General features: G+C 40.4%; 1 protein-coding gene across 2 annotated transcripts in view; it reads left to right on the forward strand.

The window, feature by feature from the left end:
* tprb (translocated promoter region b, nuclear basket protein) overlaps positions 1-23,020 on the forward strand; it is a 23,871-nt gene continuing 851 nt past the window's right edge. The window contains exons 1-50 of one of the 2 annotated variants that reach the window (XM_042514840.2): positions 1-190; positions 569-673; positions 780-853; positions 1,445-1,541; positions 1,642-1,745; positions 1,903-2,067; positions 2,363-2,455; positions 2,622-2,702; positions 3,010-3,097; positions 3,277-3,417; positions 3,579-3,682; positions 4,085-4,282; positions 4,579-4,686; positions 4,799-5,025; positions 5,288-5,451; positions 5,639-5,781; positions 6,469-6,617; positions 6,726-6,888; positions 7,047-7,181; positions 7,264-7,404; positions 7,640-7,808; positions 8,395-8,552; positions 9,151-9,303; positions 9,509-9,625; positions 10,117-10,320; positions 10,562-10,749; positions 10,965-11,112; positions 11,391-11,528; positions 11,711-11,842; positions 12,003-12,133; positions 12,267-12,477; positions 12,602-12,748; positions 12,972-13,170; positions 13,302-13,495; positions 13,609-13,682; positions 13,883-14,076; positions 14,175-14,465; positions 15,491-15,645; positions 15,759-15,839; positions 16,328-16,516; positions 16,632-16,787; positions 18,579-18,672; positions 19,656-19,810; positions 20,006-20,074; positions 20,205-20,296; positions 20,619-20,728; positions 21,252-21,350; positions 21,540-21,696; positions 22,040-22,161; positions 22,269-22,364. In XM_042514840.2, the coding sequence (XP_042370774.2) occupies positions 40-190; positions 569-673; positions 780-853; positions 1,445-1,541; positions 1,642-1,745; positions 1,903-2,067; positions 2,363-2,455; positions 2,622-2,702; positions 3,010-3,097; positions 3,277-3,417; positions 3,579-3,682; positions 4,085-4,282; positions 4,579-4,686; positions 4,799-5,025; positions 5,288-5,451; positions 5,639-5,781; positions 6,469-6,617; positions 6,726-6,888; positions 7,047-7,181; positions 7,264-7,404; positions 7,640-7,808; positions 8,395-8,552; positions 9,151-9,303; positions 9,509-9,625; positions 10,117-10,320; positions 10,562-10,749; positions 10,965-11,112; positions 11,391-11,528; positions 11,711-11,842; positions 12,003-12,133; positions 12,267-12,477; positions 12,602-12,748; positions 12,972-13,170; positions 13,302-13,495; positions 13,609-13,682; positions 13,883-14,076; positions 14,175-14,465; positions 15,491-15,645; positions 15,759-15,839; positions 16,328-16,516; positions 16,632-16,787; positions 18,579-18,672; positions 19,656-19,810; positions 20,006-20,074; positions 20,205-20,296; positions 20,619-20,728; positions 21,252-21,350; positions 21,540-21,696; positions 22,040-22,161; positions 22,269-22,364 (7,054 nt within the window). In that variant the 5' untranslated portion in view covers positions 1-39. The remainder of the gene's footprint in view (positions 191-568; positions 674-779; positions 854-1,444; positions 1,542-1,641; positions 1,746-1,902; positions 2,068-2,362; positions 2,456-2,621; positions 2,703-3,009; positions 3,098-3,276; positions 3,418-3,578; positions 3,683-4,084; positions 4,283-4,578; positions 4,687-4,798; positions 5,026-5,287; positions 5,452-5,638; positions 5,782-6,468; positions 6,618-6,725; positions 6,889-7,046; positions 7,182-7,263; positions 7,405-7,639; positions 7,809-8,394; positions 8,553-9,150; positions 9,304-9,508; positions 9,626-10,116; positions 10,321-10,561; positions 10,750-10,964; positions 11,113-11,390; positions 11,529-11,710; positions 11,843-12,002; positions 12,134-12,266; positions 12,478-12,601; positions 12,749-12,971; positions 13,171-13,301; positions 13,496-13,608; positions 13,683-13,882; positions 14,077-14,174; positions 14,466-15,490; positions 15,646-15,758; positions 15,840-16,327; positions 16,517-16,631; positions 16,788-18,578; positions 18,673-19,655; positions 19,811-20,005; positions 20,075-20,204; positions 20,297-20,618; positions 20,729-21,251; positions 21,351-21,539; positions 21,697-22,039; positions 22,162-22,268; positions 22,365-23,020) is intronic. The other variant, XM_088077555.1, reaches the window with a different exon arrangement.

Genomic DNA, 23,020 nt, shown 5'->3' on the forward strand with positions numbered 1-23,020 from the left:
TCGCAAACTGCGCCTGCTCGTGCTGTTGTTGTCGGAAAAATGGCGGCACTGCTGCTGCAGGAGCTGGACAGTTCTGAGATCTCTAAGTTGACAAAAACAGTTCAAAACAAACTTGAGAAGATTTTTTCGGATCAACAGTACGAAATAGATTCGTTAAAAGCACAACAGGAGCAATTTCGGGTTGACAGCGGTAAGATATTGCCTGGTTTTATGTTCGTTAACGTTAGCGGTGCTAGTGTTTTGCTCTGCTCATCGTGCACGCACGCTAGTTAACGGAACAAAGTTGAGGTTAATAATTTTGTTTTGAACGGACACACATATTAACCCCACACTGTTAATTGTTTTAAATCTGTATCAACAGCTTTTTTCATTCAGAAAAACGCTTACGTTGGGCAATGCCGACGGTTACCAACGCAACCACGATTTGAGGCTAATGCTAGCGCCAGCTAACCTGAGCTAACCAACCTAGCGTTGACAAGATGACATTGATGAGTAAAGAACGGTATCAACACCAGCTAATTATCCATCTTTATGTTTAATGTTATTGTTTATGCTGGCCGTCTTACAGAGCAACATTTCTTTGAAAAAGTGAAACAACTTGCTCAATGTCAGGAAGAATTTTTGTCCCAGACTCAAGAACATCTTAAACTCAAAGAGGAATTTACTAAGCAAGGTGAGAGTAAACAATGTCATATATGGATTTAACTTGACTAAGCTTCCCTGGACTGTATTACTTCATGATATCGTCTTTCTCCAAAAACCCTCTCCCCCCTGTTTAGAGGAGGAACTAAAAAGTGTGCGTGAAAAGAACAGAGAATATGAAACCGCACAAGAGAGGCTATCGTCAGAGCAGGTAAGGAAAACAAAATCAGCCCTGGTCGTGTTCCTTGCCTACATTTGACCGATTTTGTAATAGTTAATGTAAACTGTCATGACAGCTTGCTTGTCACAAGTATTGCTACTGTAAAACTCAGGGTAATGTTTGATGTCTACACCCGACGCAGTAAGTTTTTATGCTTATATTAGTGAAACCTTTCTGTTTATTCTAGTATCAGACTGGACAGTGTCTTTATATTTTTCATTTTAACAAGCCTCTGTCAACACATTGCTTTTAACAGGATTTGTCAACATGATGCTTAACCCTAAAGTGTTTACCTGGTATCACTGTCTTTTTGATAAAGTGAAAACATGATAACATGTCACTGGTTTTCAAGAGGTACATTTTTGCTTATTGGGATACATGTAAAATATTTTGTAAACTGCTAAATTAACAAATATATTTAACTCTAATGAGTCGGAAACTGGACCAATTCTTTAAATTAATTAGTTAGCTGAACCAAAATTTCAGACTCGATCTGCTTGTCTGTACTTAGTGTCTAATTTTTAAGCTATACAATCAGTATGGGTTTTTAAAAAATGCTATTTTGTTTGTTTTTTCTTTTAGACTTTGCTGTCAAAAGCCAAAGAGGAGCTGGAGGCAGAAAAGCGAGAACTTGTGCGCACACTGGAAAGGAGGTCCTTGGAAGTGGAGCATTTGAATGGCATGGACACATTAATTATCATGGGGACATTATCATAACTTTTTTTCATACATATTGTCACTTGGACTTCGCACTTATGTAATTTCTGTTGTTTCACCAGATGACCTCAGGCAACTCAATGATAAGTTGGTAGAAGTCAACACTTCTAAGATGGCCCTGCAGATGAAGTTGGATGAACTTGAATCAGCTGAAGTCAACATTAAAGTGAGATATATTTTTATTTTTATGATTTAATCAGATTAGTCTTTAAAGGGAATGACTTTGTAAATAGCTATTGCCCACTACTATACTGCACATGTTCATACTGTGTTATAAATTATTTTATTATATGTTTTAATACATTGGTGGTTTGTCGTTACAGTACAAGGAGAAGCGTATGGAGCAAGAGAAGGAGCTGCTGCATGGCCAAACATCTTGGCTGAATGAGGAGTTGAAGGCTAAGAGTGAGGAACTGCTGTCCCTGTCCCGACAGAAGGGAAACGAGATCCTGGAACTAAAGTGCAACCTGGAGAACAAGGAAGATGAGGCATGTCTCCCTTTTTTCATATTTAAGTAACAATGTTTATGAAACTGAATGACATAAAAAAGCTATGATGGCATTAATACTAAATACAATGATAATGATAACAGTTGTTTTGCATTTAAGTAGACATGGTACATGATTGGTACTTTGTAAACAGTCCCTAACTGGCCAAGCTCTGCTCATACCATGGCTGTCAGTAGTTTCTCTATGTATTGTGTTAATTTGAGCACTATTTCAGTGATCAATAATTACTATAATCACTTATAGTCATGTTTTTTTTTTTGCCTGTGGCTTTTAGTTGAACAGACTCCAAGACCAAGTGACTACTTTGAAGACTTCAAATGAACACCTTCAGAAACAGAACGAGGACATGATCAACAAACTAAAAGAGGTATGTGTGTGGCATTTCTTACAGGCTGTCCCATGTTTTTTGTTCCTTTTTGTTTGTTTGTTTTTTTTACACAGAAATAAGAATCCATTTTTTTTGTACAGCAAGGTGATCACTCAGTGTGATGTTTAATCATCGAAATGTATGACTGAATCTTTACTCATTGTAGGCCAAAGAACAACAAGCCACCATGGAGGAGAAGTTTAGAAATGAGCTGAATGCTAACATTAAACTTTCTAATCTATATAAGGTATGTATATGTATGAAAAAAAGCAGATGCAATACGGTACTTTGTACCACCAAGCATTTATGTCCATATGCTTTTTTTTAATGTCCATTAAGTATTACTATTTTACAATTTCTTTTTATGCAAGTGCAACACATGTATCTATCTGATTTGTTTAGATGAGATTTTTAAACACTGTCTTGAAGGCAAATTAAATGCTACATAACTCTTTTGCCTGTGGATATCAGCAGGCTTTATATTTACAATATCTAATTCACTGTGTGTTAGTTCCTTTATTTTGACATTTCTAACCCTGGTTTTGTGTTTGCAGGGGGCAGCAGCGGATTCAGAGGCAAAAAGTGAAGAGCTGACCCGGGCAGTGGAGGAGCTGCATAAGCTGCTGAAGGATGCTGGAGAAGGTGTGAGGCTACAGTAGAATAAATACAACTACCGTTCATATTATTAAGTATTAAGTGAATTTTTCTAAAAAAAAAAGAGAGAACCGGAATATGCTTGTTTAGCTTTGTGGTTTAGCTGTGAATTAAGTTGTCTCTTGTTGGTATTCCCTGACATTTGGTCTTTCCTTTTTCCTCTGCAGCCAACAAGGGCCTCGAAGAGAAGTTGCAGGAGATGAATGGTGCCACAGACAAAAGTGTTGCTGAGCTAAAGGAGAGGATCCAGGGTCTCGAAAAAGAGCTGGATAATGCTAATGAGCTGCTATCAAGTTCTAAACTTAGAGGTCTGTTGGTTTGATTCTGTTGTTTTTGTCTTCCCTGCACTGGTTAACATAACGGACATTTTGAAGTTAATTTTCATCAAAGCTTCTTGAATTTGAAATAACTCAGTACTAGGCCTTGTGGCCATGACCTGTAATCTCACCTCTACTCTCTCAATATCCAGGCCCAATTGGTTCAACATCTATGATCACAGAAGAGCAACTGACAACAATGTCTCCAACGGCAGCTGCTGCATCCAAGATAAAGCCCGGCATGAAACTGACAGAGGTAAGTGCAACTGGATTTCAACACTCAAATTACTTTATTATTAAATTTTAGTAGAAGTCTTTGGGAATGGTTTGTGGAAATTAGATTTGTATTGATGAGTTGCACGGACTGCCACAATGAATTTCCAATATAACTTGATGTAATGAAGTCTCTTAGACCACATGAAGGTTAAGCTTATGTTTTGTTTTCATTTGGGATCTCTTCAGTGTTGGACAACTGTGTTTAGAGCGCACCATTATGGGACTATTTTCATTAATTTTACACTGGCTGGTAATGACTAGCTTGTATTGCCCAGTAATCAATCTTAATCTAAGAGTGTACGCAGTGGTTTGCACTGCTCAAGTTTCCCTTTTGGCGCTTCTGTTCGCTTCTTCTGTTGATACAATATGTCTGTATTTTCAGCTGTATACAGCATATGTGGAGAGCCAGGAGCAGCTGCAGTTGGAGCGATTGGAGAACAAGCGTGTCAACAAATACCTGGATGACATTGTGCAGGAAGTGGAAGCAAAAGCTCCTATTCTCAAACGGCAAAGAGACGAACATGAACGCATGCAGAAGTCAGTGGCCAGTCTTTCTGCCAAGCTGGAGCAGGCTATTAAGGTGGGTTTATTTATCTATTCATCCATCTTATGCAGATCCCATTTCATTAATTGTTTGTGTCGTGTTACATGTATAAGAGCAAGTTTTATGTTTTGTACAGTAAATGAATAAGTAACTACACTTCTCAGTGACAGAAAACAGGTGAAATAGGACTGATTATTTACTTATTACTTACTTGCTGACGCTAGCCATTAAAGGCTGGTATATGCATTACATAATAGCCTCTGCACTTAATCAATAATTAACTTTTTTGTTGTTGTTGTTTTTGTTTTTTTATGTGTGTGCGTTTACTTCAGGAGGTTCACCGTCTGCAGAAAGAGGCTGATGAAGCCAATAAGCGCTCCTCTGTACTGGAGAGGGACAACCAGAGGTGTGATCTGCAGCTGGGAGACATGGCTCAACAGGTGGGTTTTCACTCTTTTCTTCCAGCCAAAGAATAATCCTGGTTATTTTAAAAATATTTATGTTATCAGATTATTATTTTCTAAGCCATCCTTGTTTTTTTTTTTCTGTCAGGTGCGTGTGCTGCTGATCGAGCTGGAAGAGGCTCGTGGAAACCATGTGATTCATGAGGAGGAGGTGAGCTCAGCCGATGTCAGCAGCACATCAGAGGTGATCAGCCAACACCTGGTGACCTTCCGCAGTGTAGAAGAGCTGCAGAAGCAGAACCAGCGTCTTCTGGTGGCCCTCAGGGAGCTCAGTGATGCCCAGGAGAAAGAAGAGCTTGAGTCCACTGGCAATAAGTACGTTAGCATGTGTTCTGATTTTGCTTTGTTTCTAGCAATAAACAAACACAATTGTATGTCAGTAAATCTTTCTATGTGATGTGTAGCTATACAGGTTCAGCGATTGGTAACAAAATTGAGGGAAAGAATTCTAAAGAACAAGAATGCCAAACAAAAAACACCCCAAATGCCACTTTAACCTAAATTTTATAAATTCATTAATATAAGTAACCAAACAATTCATACTGTCAGTTAGGTCAATAGCAATGATGTGTTACAGACGTGGTGAACTGGAACAGAGTTTGGAGAAAGCCCAGACTGAGCTGGAGTCCCTGAAGGAACAACGCAGCCAACAGATTAAGATGACTGAGTCCATCGTGAGGCAGAGGGACATGTACCGTGTGCTGCTGGCTCAGGCAACCGGAGTCAGCTTCCCCCAGCAAGGTAACAGAGGAGAGATATTTCCACGAAAATATTGCTGACGCAAGACAAGACACCCAGTACCTACACGTTTAACTGCTTCCATTATGGCACTCAGCAATTTCAAATGGCTCTATTTCAGTTCAGTTGTTTTGCCACAGTGTTGTGGTGATTCTTTTCTATTTGGCTGAACTGAGTGTTTTTCCTTAAGGCCCACCGTCTGAGGAGTTCTCCCTGACCTCCACCCCCCGACGCTCACCTGCAGCTATTCCCACCACAGGAACACCCACTGCGCTCGTCTCCATGGCAACAGAGTCTGCTGAAGCCTTGGAGGCCAAGGCAGCTTTGCGACAGGTGAGCAGATATCGATATAAGGCATCTTCAAGTGTATTTTTTTCAGCAGTGCAACTATCTGCTGCACCCTATTGTGCATGACAAAACTCACTTTTAGTTACAGGCAGGATTTTGTTTGATGGTTAATTTACTGTAAAGCACTACCATGGCTTCAGCTGTTTAGATTTCTCCTTATTGCTGAACATAGCAAAGGTATTTGTGGATTAGTGTTTAAGGACATTTTCACCCAGTGCACTGAGCTTGGCTCACTTGTTTCTTTTATCTGCCACTAGATGGCAATGTTTATATATCGAATGATTTGCTTTCATTATAAGTATGTGTCCCAAAGATTATTACCTTTTTTTGCTAAGGTTGCTTGAGAATGAAAAAAGTGTGACAGTGCCAAGTGGGCAAACAAAAAAGAAAATAAACTGAAAGGTATTTTTTTTACATTTGGTTCTTATTTTATTAAAAAAATCATCAGAAAATGTAAATCAATGGTTTAGCAGGGACATGTACGGAACAACAGTTGCAGAGTCAGACCCAGGTTTCAGTGACGACCAGTGATTAACCTTTTGACAGCAATCTAATGTGACTAAGGCAGATATAGCATGTGGTGTTCGTTGTCCCACATGAAAATGGCATTTCTCAGACAGCAGTAACTACACTCTGCTGACGCAAAATAAAAATGTCTGGTTGTGTCTGCAGTTGCAGGAGGTGTTCTCCACCTATAAGAAGGAACGTGTGGAGAGTGACAAGACACTGACAGGGCAGAATGAGAAGCTCCAGGAGCAGCTCTCTGACCTCCACTCCCAGAATGCCAAAATATCCACCCAGCTAGAGTTTGCCTCCAAGAGGTAAGTTTGAAAAACCTTCTTCTGGTTTACTCAGCACTCACTGCGTTTAAAGAATACATACAAGCGCATGTCACCCACTAAACAGGATGTCTGTCTCAACAATACCAGGTATGAGATGCTGCAGGACAACGTTGAGCGCTACAGGAAAGAAATTGCATCCCTTAGAGAGAAAGGACAGATGATGGCCACTGCCTCACAGAAGCATGAGCAAAACATCCACACTTTGAGTGAGGATCTGAGAGCTGCCAAAGAGAAGCTCACCATGGCCGAGGTTTGTCCTTATTTCAGCATCTTTTCAATGGCGAAGTTTACACCCAATTTTGTTTTCCTTACAATTTGTCCTCATGATGTGGGGAATCACAGTAGTGCTTGATTTGAATTTGTTGCCACTTGAGGAATCATCTAGACTTAAAACCTCCTGTCTTTTAGGGCCGAGCTGAGAGCCTGCGTAAGGAGAGAGACATGCTGAAGCTCGTGGAGTCCAGGCTGAATCAGGAAAAAGAGTCGATCCTGAGCCAACAACAGAGCCAGAACCTGCTGTTGACCAACCTCCAGGCCATTCAGGTGATCTATAAGTATGAAATCACTCATTGTCTCACACACTCATAAACACAATTTAAAAATTACAACTGCTGTGTTTTTCTAGGCCACTCTTGAGCGTTCAGAGACTGATACACGCCAGCGTCTCAATGGCCAGTTGGAGAAACAGGAACGAGAGATCTCCCAGCTGCAGAAGAGGCTGGAGAATGAGGTGGAACAGCGGCACCTGCTCAGCAGAAACCAGGAAGTAAGCACAAATTTCACCTCAGCTTTCTCTGCCTTAGTTATGTTTAGAAGCGTTGTGCTATACTGATAAACCAGTACTGTTTAATGTGCTTAAAGAACAACTTAGCAGTTTTTTTTAATCTTGAACAACCCTTTTTTACAATTGTAAAAAAAAAAAAAAAAAAAAAAAAAAAGGGGGTAAAAATGCAGTTGAATAGTTTGCTTACCTCTGGATGTCACTTATTTATTATGCACAGATCCAGTTGATGGAGGCAAAGAGGCAGCTGGAGCTACAGGTGACTTTACACCAGAAGACCAAGGAGCAGCTGAATGCTGCTGAGCTGGAGCTCAACACCCTCAGGCTGCAGCTAGGCAGCGGCGAAGCTCGTCACACCCTCAGCTCCCCCACCACACCCATTATCAGAGGTTGGTGTAAATACACACACATTAAATACACAGAGGAATCCATACATGTACACACTGATGTTTATAGCATTTTCACAAATTTTCATCAAATTCCACGACCACATAAGTTTAAGCAAAACAATTCCTTTTCAAGTTTAACGTTATTTGAAGTTAAATAGTTTATGGCTTCTTGTAAAGTCACTGTCGGTCTAATAATTGTGCAGTATAAAATGATTATTGGCATAGTATTTTGCATTTTTGGAAAGTAAGAAACGTAGCATGATGACAAATAAATTATCCAGATTTTACACATTCTGTTGATTTTTGTAGTCAACTGACCCAGTTTTATACTTGACCTACTTTTTCAACAACAAAAACAATGCTAACATGCTGTTTATTAGAGGCAAGATCCACTAAAAAGTAAAAGAGACACATTTTTAGACAATTTAATGTCTGAGACACTCTCTTTCAGATGTTTGTGGGTTTTAAGCACAGACTCCAAACAATCAAACATCCATCCTCGAGTTCCAATGCGCATTAATTGTGCTGTTGTCACATTTCATCTCTATCTTCTGAAACTGATTCTTTCTGCTTTCACGCCTGCCAGGTTCAGATCAGGAGAGAGAGGACCTTCAGGGTCGCCTGCGGCTGGCTGAAACGCGGGCAGAGGAGCTGGCAGAGAGCCTCAGGACAACGACCTCCACCATGGAGCAGTACAGAGCCATGGCTCAGAGCCTGGAGGAGTCCCTGGACAAAGAGAAACAGGTGCAAAACAAACCCAAACTGCCTGTCACACCTCTCATAAAACCATGGACCACAACAAAAACGTTGACATTTAAAATATATGGATACACATTAAAACGTCTGTGAGCAATTATGTGGGAAGCACATCAACCTTTATTACATTTACAAACCCGGGTTACCAACCTGACAAAAAAATAAAGATGATAATTAATTCCTACACACTGTGAGCACTAGACTTTTGAAAATGCAGTTTTTTTAATGCTACATTTTCAATTTCAACATACTGAGTGCTGATATGTGGAAATTCGTTGTCAGTACTTTTTATTGCATGATTTAATTTTCCCATGCATCTGCCTGCTATTACACCACGCTGAACTTGACAAAAGTTTTCAGCGTGCCTCCTGTCAGTGAAATAGATTATATGGTGAATTGTTTAAAAACGAAAAGCTTGATTTTTTTTTTTCTTTCAACAAACAATGACGTTTTGTCTTGGCTAAAATCCAGTTTTTCCTAAATACTCATTTTTATTTAAAAATGAGCCAACAATGATAAATTCCTAAAGTTTTGATGAAGAGGATTGTTGTGTAAGTTTTCCTTTTTGGAAATGCCCAATGACCAGGTAACGGAGCAGGCACGCTCATCTATTGAAGCTCGTATGAAGGAGGCTGAGAATCAGCAACGCAGGCTGGAGGAGAAGCTTCTAGAAGCAGAGAAAGAGAAACAAAATTCAGAGGAGCAGAAAAAGAGAGCCCTGGTCTCTCTGGAAGAACAGGTAAAATATATCAAATCCCTTACTATTGAACACATTTCACACACATTGAGTTAAAATGATTGATCTAAATTTTCCTTAATGAAAAAGCATGACACTGCGATTTTCCCTTCACCGGTTTGATTTCTGAGCACTTTTGGGGTGTTCAGATATATTTGTCACTATGCATGTAATGAGTAATTTCTAATTTTGGTCATGTGTTTTTTAGATAAACAGTTTGAGGAGAAGTCTCAGCAGTGCCCAGGCAGATCATCAGGCGGTGCTACAGCGAGTGACAGTAGCAGAAGCTCAGCAACAGCAAGCTTTACAAGACAGCCAGGAGCAAGTAAGCAACTATTATATAATGTAATGTAGAAGAATATGACAAATATCAGTTCTTAATTATTGGGAAATGTTCTAGTTAAGGCTGATACAGTCACCTGTTGATGTAATTAAGTTAAGCCCATCCAGAAGATACTGTGCAATAGCCACCACATTTCTCTTTGTGTAAATTGCATTTCATGAAATAAACCTCTACAACAAGTTATAGATTTAAAAACTTGCTAACTAATAACCTGTTTTATTGGGAGCAGGTCATTTGCATCTTATTATTTTGTCAAACTCTAAAATCTGTTTGGGTCTCCCTCCTCTGCATACCTCTCTGCATGATTATAAAGAAAGCTGAAACATCAAGTAGTCAAAAACAGCCACTTCCATATCTCCTAGACATGTAGAAAATGCCAAACAGATGTAATGATAAGCCATCAGTGAAAAGACGATAGATCGTATTATGTGAGTGTGACATGATTATGTGAAATCCTGTTTCCCTTTTCCTAGGCTAAGTTGGCAGCTGAAGCACAGGATAAGTATGAGCGGGAGATGATGCTTCATGCAGCAGACGTGGAGGCCCTGCAGGCCGCTAAAGCACAGGTCGTGCAGGCTGTTGAACTCAGACACCAGCTGGATGAGAGAGCGCAGAGGATCAGCGCCGAGCTGCTGGAGGCCAGGGTCTCCTGGGGGGAGCAGGAGAAGATTCTCAAGGTGATTTGATTAATGTACAGATAGATGATGACAAGACAGGTTTGGATGTAATAACATGGTCACAGAAACATCTCTCGTTGTCTGCAATAAAAAAAACATTATAAGCCAATAAAACATTTATTTCAGGGCTATTGATATTGTGTTTTTAAGGTATGGCCATTTTGTCCATCCATTTGTTTTTAATAGAAATGAGCAATTAAAGTGTTGGTCCTAATTTATTATTTATTTGTTTATATTTTAGGAGGAGATGTCAAAGATGGAGAGCCGCCACGAGGAGCTGCAGAGGCAGAATACCCTCCTGCATGAACAGATCCAGACAGTGAGCAGCAAGATGGCTGACAGATTGCAGCGTGCTGCCAGTGAGAGTCCCATGAACATCTCCCTCACTGAGGAGGGCAAATCTCAGGACCAAGTCCTTGAGATTCTCAGGTAATTACTGTTCATTTTAAATAACATAATCGTTTGTCGTACTTGAGCCTTTCAAATAAAATCTGTTGGTAAATTAAAAAAAAAAAGTTGTCAGATGTATCAAACCATATTACCGAACGCCATTTTGGCCACTTATAATGCCTACCCTTGTTCCTTGATCCTGCCCTGGCATGTTGTTTACCATTTTCGTTATCCTTATTTGTTCTCCTTTGCAGGTTTGTGCGTCGGGAGAAGGAAATTGCAGAATCTCGTTTTGAGGTTGCTCAAGGAGAGAGTTTGCGTTACCGTTTGAGGGTGGAGCACCTGGAGCGAGAGCTGAAAGAGGTGCAGGACAGCTTGAGTGCTGCAAAGGAGAGGATGCAGGTATGTTTTCATATTCACTGACGTCCTGTCCACTAAAAAACATATCTGTGGGTTTTCGTTACTTGTTAGTTTTGTTGATTGGTAATAGGGAGATTAAGATTCTCTATGTTGTTGTAATCTGTGTAAAGAATTCCTATATTTGCACATTTTTATCCAAGGAGGTCAAATTAAGGACATTTTACTCACTGAAACACACAAAGCATGTTTCTAACCTGGTCACTAGGACTCGAACCTAGAGATACGACATGTGACTAAAAGCCCAGTGCTACCCTGCTCAGGTGACAGCGAAGACCCTGGCTCAGCATGATGAGCTGATGAAGAAGACGGAAACAATGAGCATCCTGATGGAGACCAACAAGATGCTGAGAGAGGAGAGGGACAAGATGGAGCAAGAACTGCAGCAAACCCAAGCAAAGGTATCATTTACATTTTGTTAAAAATGATGTAGTGGTTGTGTTGAATTTGATGTGTACATGATTTACTCATGAAATTCACTCCAGTGTCCAGGTTTTGCAAGCTTATTTTGACATTTTCGAAGGTTTTTCCTGAGTGAACCTCAAGATCCAGACGGTTTCAGCTCATCTTCTCTGTGTTTAAGGTACAAAAGCTGGAGTCAGACATCCTGCCACTGCAGCAGGCCAACTCTGAGCTGAGTGAGAAGAGCGGCATGCTGCAGGCAGAGAAGAAGCTACTGGAGGAGGAGATCAAGCGTTGGAAAGCTCGGACACAGGTCAGTTAAAAGATTAGAAAGAAGAACAAAACTAACGTTGCATGTAAGAGGAGAGAATTACATTGTTTCTAGAATAGTAATTTTTTTTATGACTATTTTATTCTTTATGTTTCAACATTTCATACCACTAATGCTCAGGTTTTTCTCATCTTCTTTTTAGCATTTGGTGAGCCAGCAGAAAGATTCAGATCCAGAGGAGTACAAGCGTCTGCACTCTGAGAAGGAGGCACATCTCAAACGCATTCAGCTGCTCAATGAGGAGAGCACCAGACTTAAAGCTGAGGTTGCTAGGTGAGGGATTATAAATTGTGTAGCTACTGAATTGAGCAGTATATTGAGTGATAACTTTTTTTCACTTATTCGGGCAGTTCTTTTTCTGGCACCTTAGCATTAATGTTCACAATCTCTTGATATCTCTCAATAGGACCAATAATCTAACGACATCTCTGCAAAGCCAGATACAGAACTTGCGTGATAATATGAATAAAATAAGTGACGAAAGGAATACGCTGAAGAAGGAAATAGAGGCCAAGAACCAGGAACTCCAGGAGAAGGTGCGAACTATCACCCAGGTCAAGAAGATTGGACGCCGCTATAAGACTCAGTATGATGAACTCAAGGTACAACATGACAAGGTGAGAGTTCTGTACCTGTTAATCTCGCTGCTTTCATCTTTAATGCAAAGTTTGAATCAAAACGTACATGGTTGTGTTGTTTGTTTCAGTCCATTTTTAACAGTTTGAACTGCGTTTCCTCTAGTTGGTAGCTGAGGCTGCAGCAGGTCCATCCCAAGAGGAGGAAGCTCGTCAAGCTTCAGTTCAGGAGCTGCAGAGCCTTAGAGAGTCTCTGAACCAGGCTGAGGCCAAGACGAGAGAGCTGGAAGGACAGCTGGAGAACATCAACAAGGTTAAACTGCAAATTACACAAGTTTCAGCCAAAACTTTAGCCTTGAAATGTTCATTTTGTAGTTAGTTCTTAGCCTGCCAACAGTGAGGGAGTTTTCACAGTTAACAGTTTATCATCATTGCAAACACATTCATGGAAAAAGGCCGTATAAAGACAAGCATGCTTGTCTTTTCTACGTACATACATTTATTCATTAGAGTCATGTCTTCCTGGCCTTTGACAGGTGGTTACGGAGCGTGAGACTGAAGGACGTAATGCCCAGGAGCAATCTTCCAGGCTGCAGACAGAGCTGACCAGGCTGAGGCAGGAACTGCAGGAGAAAGTTTCTCAGGAGGATACACTGAGACAACAGATGACTGACAAGGATGAGAAGACCAGAAAGGTCATCGTTTCTGCAAAGCAGAAGATCAGTCAGCTAATGAGTGAGAAGATGTCCCTCATATTACAACCAATGGACCTATGACTTATTCCTTACTTCTAGATTCCTCTTCTGTTTGCCTTTATTGTGGTGTTGCTTGATTGTGTTCAAATCTGACACATGATTTATGTTCAGGCACCAAGGACCAGCTGCAAAAGGAGAATGAGGAGCTTAAGCAGCAGCGGGAGGAGCTGGAGGTGCGAGTGAGTGCTCTCAAGTCTCAGTACGAAGGTCGCCTAAGTCGGCAGGAGAGAGAACTGAGAGACCTGCGAGGCCAACAGGAGAGGCAAGAGCAGAGAGACGAGCCGCCTGAGGCAGGTCCCAGCAAGGTGAATCTGCTTCAAAGTTTGAAGCAACAACAAGAAGTGAAACAACAGTATCATGCATGTCAGCATCTTGTTGGTTCCTATCATGACTTTTGTCTTTCTGACCTGATTTTTAGACCCAGGAGCAGCAGAGAAGCACAGAACAGAGACAGATAAGTCTGAAGACAACTCCAGCTGCAGACAGGGGCAGGTATGATACACAACCACTAAAACTTATCATTTGTAAGTGTCCACTGCAGAACAGACATGAATACATGGAACTGAAGGCATCATACTTTTTACTACAGTTATAGGATGCTCTTATATAGTCTTGCTGCCACTCATGCAAGTCTTTCTTATTTTAAATGTATATTATTTGAGTCATTATGTCCTGATCTTTGTCTCTGTCAGTGCCAGCACATCTGAGCCACCAACTGCCAACATTAAGCCAACACCTGTGGCTACAGCCAGCAAGCAGCCTGTCAATCCAGGGAACAAACCCACTCCGAGAGCAAGCATCAGGCCCATGATTACCCCAGCCACTGTTCCAACCCCAACACCCACGGCTACTGTCATGCCCACCACACAAGTGGAGACCCAGGAAGGTGAGTCTAACTGCAAAGCTTCGGACATGAGCTTTAAGCAGCTATAGGCTCGATTAAAAGCTGAATCTGTTGTTTTTTCACAATCTTAACTTCTACAGCCATGCAGTCTACGGATGGACCACCTGTGGAGCATGTGACTGTGTACGGCAGTGCCAGCGGCTCGGTGCGCTCAGCCAGCCCCAATGTCCAGACCACCTTAGCTAGCCCCATGCTGACTGTGCAGCAGACCCAGACACAGGCCACAGCATTTGTTCAACCAACTCAGCAACAGAGCATGACCCATACAGAGCCAGCCAATCAGGAGCCACCACCCGTGGTCATTGAGGCAACACCTAGCTCGCAGGTGGAATGGCCTTCAACGTCCTCCACCTCCTCTGTGTTTGGGACTGGTGAGAAACTAATCTTTAAAAACATTTTGATGATTTTAGGGTTAAGATTGAGTAGCAGTAAACATTTATAATGTAAGAATATAAGATGTACATTTTAAAGAGACACAGCAGAGCTGTTTGTGCATATTATAATAAAATTGTAGAAGTTGATTAAACAACTCCTGTTTCGCAAGTTTTGGAGAGAAAAATATTCCAAGTCAAGTTTAGTGATATTTGTAAAGATCTCATTTTATGGAATTGTGTCCTACAAGTTCGTTACAAATACAGTAAGGTCTATTTGCTGGTACAGATTAAATAATTGCTGTTCTTAATCAGAGAGCACGCTATAGGGCCACTACGAAGTCCCCTCTTAACTCCGCCATTACATTTTTACACAGAACCTAAAAAATGGCAGCATAATGCTCCAGTATGTGCTTTAGACAAACATGCTGACGCCTCAGAAGCAGAAAAGATGTTAGGTGTAACACAACAGCGTCAGCATCTGATTTGACTAATAACAAACACATTGGCAGTTTTTTTTATAAATAATGACTGAATAACATGGCAATAACAATCATTTATTGTCTCTGTTATATGAGAGTTGATCTCATCCTCTGCTTGGAGGGTAAGGAGCTCCTGGACCTCATAGTTTTCCTAATATTTCAGCCATTGTTCTTCCTCTTTGAGTGAGCTGCTAACTGGTGCTATCTGGTTTTTAAATTTCCTGCTGCTTAATCGCACACATAACACGCTGTCAAAATGATTCAAGACAACGCTATCCCCCAATTTAGCAGTTGTACCTTTTATATAGAACAGCAAAGTGGAATAACAGTGTGACATTCCTGCCCTGAACAGATAGTGTCAAATGGGCTAATGAAAGATATGAGGACAGGCCCACATTGCTGGTACAGCTATCCACTATGATTTTTTGCTCCTTTTTGAAATAATCTTTTCATTAAGCTATCGTTTAGACAAGGCATGTTTTAAGAGTATCATTTTACCTGCAGCAGTGACAAGTCTAAACGATATCCATGCCTTATCTCTAGTTTCCGCCACGCCAGGAACCTCCTCCATGTCCAAGAGGCCCCGTGAGGAGGAGGAGAGCGCCACCATGGTCACTGACACAGAGTCCACACAGGAGGATACCTCCAGGGCACCTATACCTAAGAAGCTGCGCATCATCCAGAGAGTGGGTCCAGAGGTGAGGGGGGGGGGCTTACATAGAAATCTTAATAGACATTTTTATTGTTTTTAATGGTCTGAAAAATGGTACAGTTGCATCATGGACTTCATGAAGATGTGTGTTCTCCTCAGGAGGAGGTGCTGGTGGAGGACAGTGCTGAGGCTGAGGGGGTGGTGCCAACAGACAGTCAAGATGGTGCAGAAGTAAGCCAGGTAGCCCATCACTTAATCTAAATATTAAACAATTCTGAAGATTTCATTGTAGAATTTACACTTCGTAGTATTTCTCAACATTGTCTTCACTGTTGCTGGTAACAACATCGTTTCAAGATGTAAAGCCGATCTTCAGTCAAAATTAGCTGTCTCTCATTTGCTTTTCAGAGAAAGATAACTCTGCTGTGAGTTTAACATCTCCTGGCATTAAAAAAACAACAAAAAAACAGAATACTTTCTTTAAGCTGAAAGAGTAAAGGCCTACTGCATGTTTTTTACCATCAAAAAATCTTAAAGCTATAGGCTCACTGTGAAATTCAGTCTAATGGGAAACAATGTGCTGTTCAGTACAGTGACACGCAGGAGTAGATATACAAATTTTTATGGCATTTTTTTGTTGGCATGACATGTATCTCACCTTTTTAGGAGGATATTGGTTTTTTGAAAATGCTGCATGTTATTCATGTTGTCTGTTTTCCCCCATGCAGACAGAGGAGTTTCCAGTACTGGAGGAAGGAGATGAGAGTGCAGCCTCCCAGTCTATAATGATGGACCAAGAGGTTACCCTGACCCAAAGTGACACAACTGACCACCTGCAGCGGGAAGTAATCGTCATAGTAACAGACACAGAGAGTGAGGATGACCAGGAAGAGGAGGAGGAAGAGGAAGAAGAGCAAGTAGGGAGCTTTCATCAGGCATTTTCAAAGAGAATATGTGCAATGGTGTTAGATACCAGTTGCAGAATTTGTCTTGTATTCCTCCCACTAATGATTTTACCACTGCCCAATGTAGGACTACGATGAGGAGGAAGAAGAGGAGGACGACGAAGAGGAGGAGGAAGATGAAGAAGATGAGGAGGATGACGATGGAGAGATGGGGGATGAAGGAGAGGACAGCAACGAGGGGAGCGGAGACGGCAACGAGGCTTACGAGGGAGACGACACAGAGGTTTGATTACCGTCGACACATATTGTACTCACAGTTAAAACTTTGACCTTTCATACGTCCTCGCCCACAGTTTTCACATCCAGGACATCCTGTTAACCCTTCCCAAGCTTTCAGTCACAGATCTGTGAACCATTTCCAGCCCACACGCTCATTTTTTCCACGTTTTCTCTTCTCACTGTCACTTGCATTTCGCCCCTGTGTCGTAACTTTCCCTCTGTGTGAAAGCTGTGAGTGTGTTGACTTTAGTTGTTTACCTTTTTACTCCAGTCTTGGTTGCACATGTTCAGTGGGATGACTCAGTGTCTGCAAAGGGACAGTAAACGGACTTTCTCTTGAAAACTGCATGTGTGAAAGTTGTTTAAAGTGGGGAATCTGTAAACCACTGTCCTTTGTGTGGTTTACACATAAAATATTACATTTGTTTCTCTTGATGGCAGCTGTTAAAAAAGGGCCACACCATCTATAACAATTAGTATATTACCAAGCAATTCAAATATTAACTGTAGGTGTCATGAGACATTTTCGTCTCATAAGGAGGGTCGTCCTCAGCAGATAATCAGTTTGTGTTTGCCTGTGACTTTACCCAGAATCCTGTAAACTTAGGCTGAAAGCAAAAAAATTACTAAACAAATCAGAGACGATTATTGAATAATGAAATACAGCTTTTTTTAATGAAACACATGTATTAAACCATAAAAAAACAGACATTGAATTGTGCTGACAAAATATTCAAACTATTGAGCTACTCTTACTGTCAAAGAATAATAATAATAATGATGGCTTTGTTTATGTAGCACCTTTAAAAACAGTTCTTTCCATGTGCTTTACAGACAAAGAAAAGGCAGGAATAATAAAATAAACATCAACAAACATGCCAAAAGTCAAACAAAAAGGCAAGAACAAAATGCATATACAAAAGGTCAATAAGAATAAAGCAAATAAAAGGATTAAAGGGGTAAAACAGACGGCTTTTGAAAGGCAGCAAAATGAATAGAGGAAGAGAGATCAAATTTAAATAAATAATATAATACAAAATGAAACCCTAAATGTGTATGACAGCAGTGTGGTCTCTTTTTATAGGACACATGTTGTTTCATCCTCTTAATCATGTTTGATGGACCTATATTTTACATTTTGAAATTTTTCACATTTTGTTTCCATATTGGCTCCATGATGAAATTGTTTTCGTCTTTGTTTTTACTCCATTATTTCTAATATTGAGAAAGTAGGTAGAAAGTATTTTTAATGCAGGTTGAATATATATGTACGAGTCTTTCTGGGTTACAGATATGATCCCCAGTACTGGGTTTTTCTGTTACCTTTTAAAAAGTTACTTTCAGCATGAAAGCATGACCACTAAATATTTTTAAACAAAAAAATCCAAGCACCCTGAGTCCTGAGTAAAGGGGCTTTAGTAATGCATGGGAGATGTAATAAACTGTCAAACAAAGCGTTAAGATAGAATGATTGGGTGTTTTTACTCAAAATTTTTGGCATTTTCTGAAAGGCATCTTTGTTCCATATAGGTAGAAAATGAGTCATAATCTGTATCTGGTGCTCTGCCAGTATATCCTGGCATCTATAGTGTGTGGGAACTATCCCATAACCCGCTTCTTCCAGTTCTACCCAACTCCTGTTTCTCTTAAGTACTCTTCTTTACATTTCCTCTTTTCCTCACTTGACTTTTTTATTTGCCCCTGCTTAACTTTTTAAAATTCTCCTCATGGTTTTCCTTTTCTCTCTTAACCACCTATTCTCTTTATTATTTTCTTTTGTTCTTTCCTTTCTCAGGGAGCTGATGTAACAGACCCGGGCACAGAAACAGAGGAGAGTTTGGGGGCGTCTGACTCCACCCAGAGGCCAGCAGATTCCCAGACACCCAGCTGTAAGATCCAGGAAACCCCATCAAATGCACATACGTAGATCCACCTCAGACTCTCCACATGTGCTCACAAACTGTCCCGCCATCCAATTAGTTATCTGACTCTTAACCATGACTAAGAAAGATGTAATATGTTGTTGTCTGTCTGAAGGGAAGAGTGCTACGTGTTAGACATAAAGGTTGCTTTACTGTGAAAATGTATCTAATGATTCAAGTAATAATAATAATAATAATAATAATCGATTTTGAAACAAATCTCAAAGTTATTATGTGGCCCTGTATTGCAGGAGCTCTTCATTGTAAAACTCTTCTTGAGAACATTAGACCCATGAGAGGCCCATGGTTAGAAATATACAAAATAAACATTCATTATTATTATGCTGGTGCGTTTAGGGAACCAGTCAGATTCTCAAATTTAATTTGATTTTTCTTTTTTTGAATAACGGACGTGTGTGTAACACATATTGTAGGTTCCTCTCTACAGCTGTTTCATACATTCACCCCTCTGAACAGAAATATGCACTCACTTGAGAGAAAAAAAATCTGCCCTTTCCCTGAATTAAGAAGATCTCGCTAATTCATCAAAACAAGAGCATGGAAAATCTCATCACATAACAGGAGATAATAATCCTGTCAATTCAGGAAAAACTGCATTTTTTTTTCTGAAGGGAATGAATTATGCTTCTGTAGTAATACATTTATTTATTATGTTTCTTTAGTGTGCACATTCCTCTCTGATTATATTGACTTCCTCTCAAGTAATAATTTGATTTTGAACTTAAACATGATTTGTGCTATTTAATAATCTCCAAGTCTCTGAATTTTAGAGCCTAATAATAAATAATTGACTGAAGATGGGTTAATTTTTTTTGTTTGCTTGTTTTTGTTTTTTTTTTGTCTTTTATCAGTTTATTCTGAAGATAAAGATAAAATGGTTAAGATAAAATGGTCATCTTTTAATTGAAGCATGTTTACTGTTGTTTTAGTCGAGGGCAGTACAATGGAGGCGTTCTCTACAGAACAACCTATCTCAAGCTCTGGTACACGTATGCCCCAGTCGCCTCGGAGACCAACACATCCGCTGCCCCCGCGCCTGAACATCGCCCCGACATCAGAACTGGGGCCACCTGCTCAGGTTCAGGTATGAAAGAAGAGTTGTCTTTGCTTCTAAATTTAAAGAATTGTTTTGAGTTATTGTTTGATCATTTTTTATGGCTCAAAACACCTATTCCTTCTTTAGTTCAAATTTTCTGTTCACATTATTACAGTAATCGTTTAATGTTATCTCTACGAGTAGTTTGCAAGCTCTGTTAATCACTTTTCTGAAACTTCACAGCGTATTCCTGTTCGTCGGCAGTCAGTGGGCAGAGTCCCTCAGCTCACTCCCGGGGTGCCGAGCAGTTCTGTAAGTCCTCTATAGTCTCAGACAATTTTAACCCATTACAGTATTTTTACTAATAGTGCAAAACCTTTACTCTTGTGAGATTGTGTGCATGTTTGTATCCAACAATGCCCCTCCATCTCTCCCTCTGCAGCAGCACTTCTTTGATGACGATGACAGGATGGTTCCCAGCACTCCCACTCTGGTGGTGCCACATCGCTCCGATGGTTTTGACCAGGCCATCCAGTAAGTCTCACACAGACAGGAACCAAGAATGCCCGAGCAATATGTTTTAGCAACAAAATGACTGTTTATACAGTACATGATTATTTATAATGCATGAAATGTGGTGTTGGGTTCTGTAACGCATTTTAAAATGACATGATTATTTTCTGTACTTAGTCACTTTTTAATGTTTTTATTGTAATGTATTACTTTTAGTGTATATTTCGAGGTGTAACTAAAACTTTTTTTTTATCTTTTGGGTTACTTTTAAAACACCTGGAACTGCTATCACTGCTGTCTTACGCCACTGCATGACTTTGTTATTTGTTTGTTTGTTTGTTAGTTCTCCCCAAGTGGCTGGAGTGCCTCGCTTCAGGTTTGGTCTGTCAGATGACATGCCGCAGACCAGCTCCTCCTCGCACTCTGACCTGGGACAGCTCGCATCACAAGGAGGTACTCCAGCAACAAAAAATGTTTAACTCTATGAAACACCCCACCAACTAACTGTAACAGTATTGATTTTTTTTGGTAACAGTCAGATATTAATTTTTTAGGGCAAATACAGATTATTAGTGGTTAATGAGACTGATAACTGATATTTGGAACCAATATGTATTTACACTAAAATTGAAAATCTTTCTGTCAATATTTAGAATTTGATATATACCAAACTGCAACGTTAAACTTTGTTGAAATGCCTTCAGCAAATGTTTAATCAAAACTGAAACGTTCAGCATCATATACAGCAAGTTTCCAGCAACTTTTTTTATAAAGATAACTGACATTTAAATAAAAAAAAACAACTTTTTAACTAACTTAAACTTTTTAATTAGTTAATTAATTTTATCTGCGATCATTAACATAAAATGCCAATACAGATAATCTGCAAAATGCCAAATATTGGCCCTAACATTCAGCCCGGCTGATAATCTGTTGACCCCTAATGTGAACGCATTTTTTCTCCCCTTGTGTTCAGGTCTTGGGATGTATGAAAGCCCCTTGTTCCTTGCAACTCATGAAGAAGAGTCTGGTGGACGCAGTGTTCCTACCACACCGTCACAAGTTGCAGCACCAGGTATCTTTCTCTGATTGTCTGATATAAAGAGATCTGTTCTGTTTCTCTATAGACCCTTTTCATCAACATACTCACACAGTTCCTAAAAATATTCAGTAAGCCAGGTGGGAGTTATCAGATTTTGGAGTGCTTTCATATGCTACAACAAAATTAGTAAGTGCATCTTGTTTTTACGTTCTTCTCCCCCAGTAACTATCTTCTCAGAGGTGGCTCAGTCTGACACCACCGAGCACGCCTCCCAGTCGGTTCCCATGGTGAGCACGTCCACACCAGGCCTGGTTGTGCCAGGAGGAGCCGGCACAGGGGAGGACAGAGACGACGTCTTCCTGGAGCCAGACACTGATAGGTGGGGCTCACTCCTCTCGGCTGTTTGTCAATCTTTTCATGTTACTTTTTTTGGGGGGGCCTGTTGGAATTCAGATATCTGGCAGTCTGCAACATTTTCTATTTGCTGATATGCAAACTTCAAGCCTGATGTGAAGCCCTTCTTTATTAACTAAAAAAATGTTGCTCTCTCCACTGTTAGTGTTAATATCTGAGGCAAATGTAGAACTGTACTGAATCTAGATGTCAGAAGATGTACAAACAGTGCACCTTTTGATCTTGCATTCATTTATTGCAGGTGATTTAAGATTGCTTGACTGTATAATTGGATCAGATCTCATACATGTTTTGTCTGTTTATTCCAGGCCCAGTGCAGAAGTGTCAGTAGATCCAGTGGTCTCACAGGGGGATATCGAGGAGCCCAGCCAGCAATCTGACAAGGCCAGCCTCCCATCCACCAGCCAGGAGCCCTCCTCCAGCTCTGCAGGTACAGTGTAGCCGCATGACTGTGCCAGTCCCTGCTGTGAATGATAATTTCTCTCCTTATGTTGCTCAATAAGTGTTAAGTTCTTATTGCTGTGGATTTGTTTCTAGATACAAGCAGTGCTCCACCTAAACCCTCCAGACCTGGACCCAGCAGACAGCTGCAGCGCTGGCCGGAACACCGCAGCGGCCGCATGAAGAGAGGAGGTAACAAATGAGAACACTCACACAAATTGGGTGGTAATAGAGTTAATATTGTATAATCAAGAGCGCGAAATGGTTCCAGGCCCACGGCAGCTTTGTGCTCACTTTGGCTCATCATAGCTCATTTTCAAGGTGCTAGAGCAGTGCAGAATAACAGAACACTCATAAAAAGCATAAAAATCTCTCCAAAGCCTATCTGACTAACTCCAATGAAAGTAGCACAAGTGGATTATAAACATTTGCTCTTGATACAATATTGTGAACGACTGCAGGAGTCATTGAACAAAATAATGCCCCAAATCAGTGGTTTGTGAGAGAATCATGATTGATCATAGTCTATCAAAACAAAGCAACAGAGTTAAAAGCTGCTCTGTCCTTATATGTAGAGAAATGTTGATTAGCTTGTCGTATAACACCATTCTTGTTTGACAATGCTAATGAAGTCAGGTTCCAAACAGCCAACATGCTGATTTTGACAGTTTCAAATCAGCAGTGTGAGTCCACCACAAAATCCACCTTTCCTATTCTGGTTGCATGTCATTCCAGATTTCTCATTTTCTTTCATCTTCCTGCTAATAAAGGTGACAAAAGTGGAAATAAATATGTTCTAAATCAGCAGCATAAATATGGTGGTTTCACACTGGGCCAGTTGGTTTATC

Source organism: Plectropomus leopardus, chromosome 5, assembly GCF_026936395.1.
Source record: "Plectropomus leopardus strain MGB_pleo_1.0 chromosome 5, ASM2693639v1, whole genome shotgun sequence".
Taxonomy (NCBI): Eukaryota; Metazoa; Chordata; class Actinopteri; order Perciformes; family Serranidae; genus Plectropomus; species Plectropomus leopardus.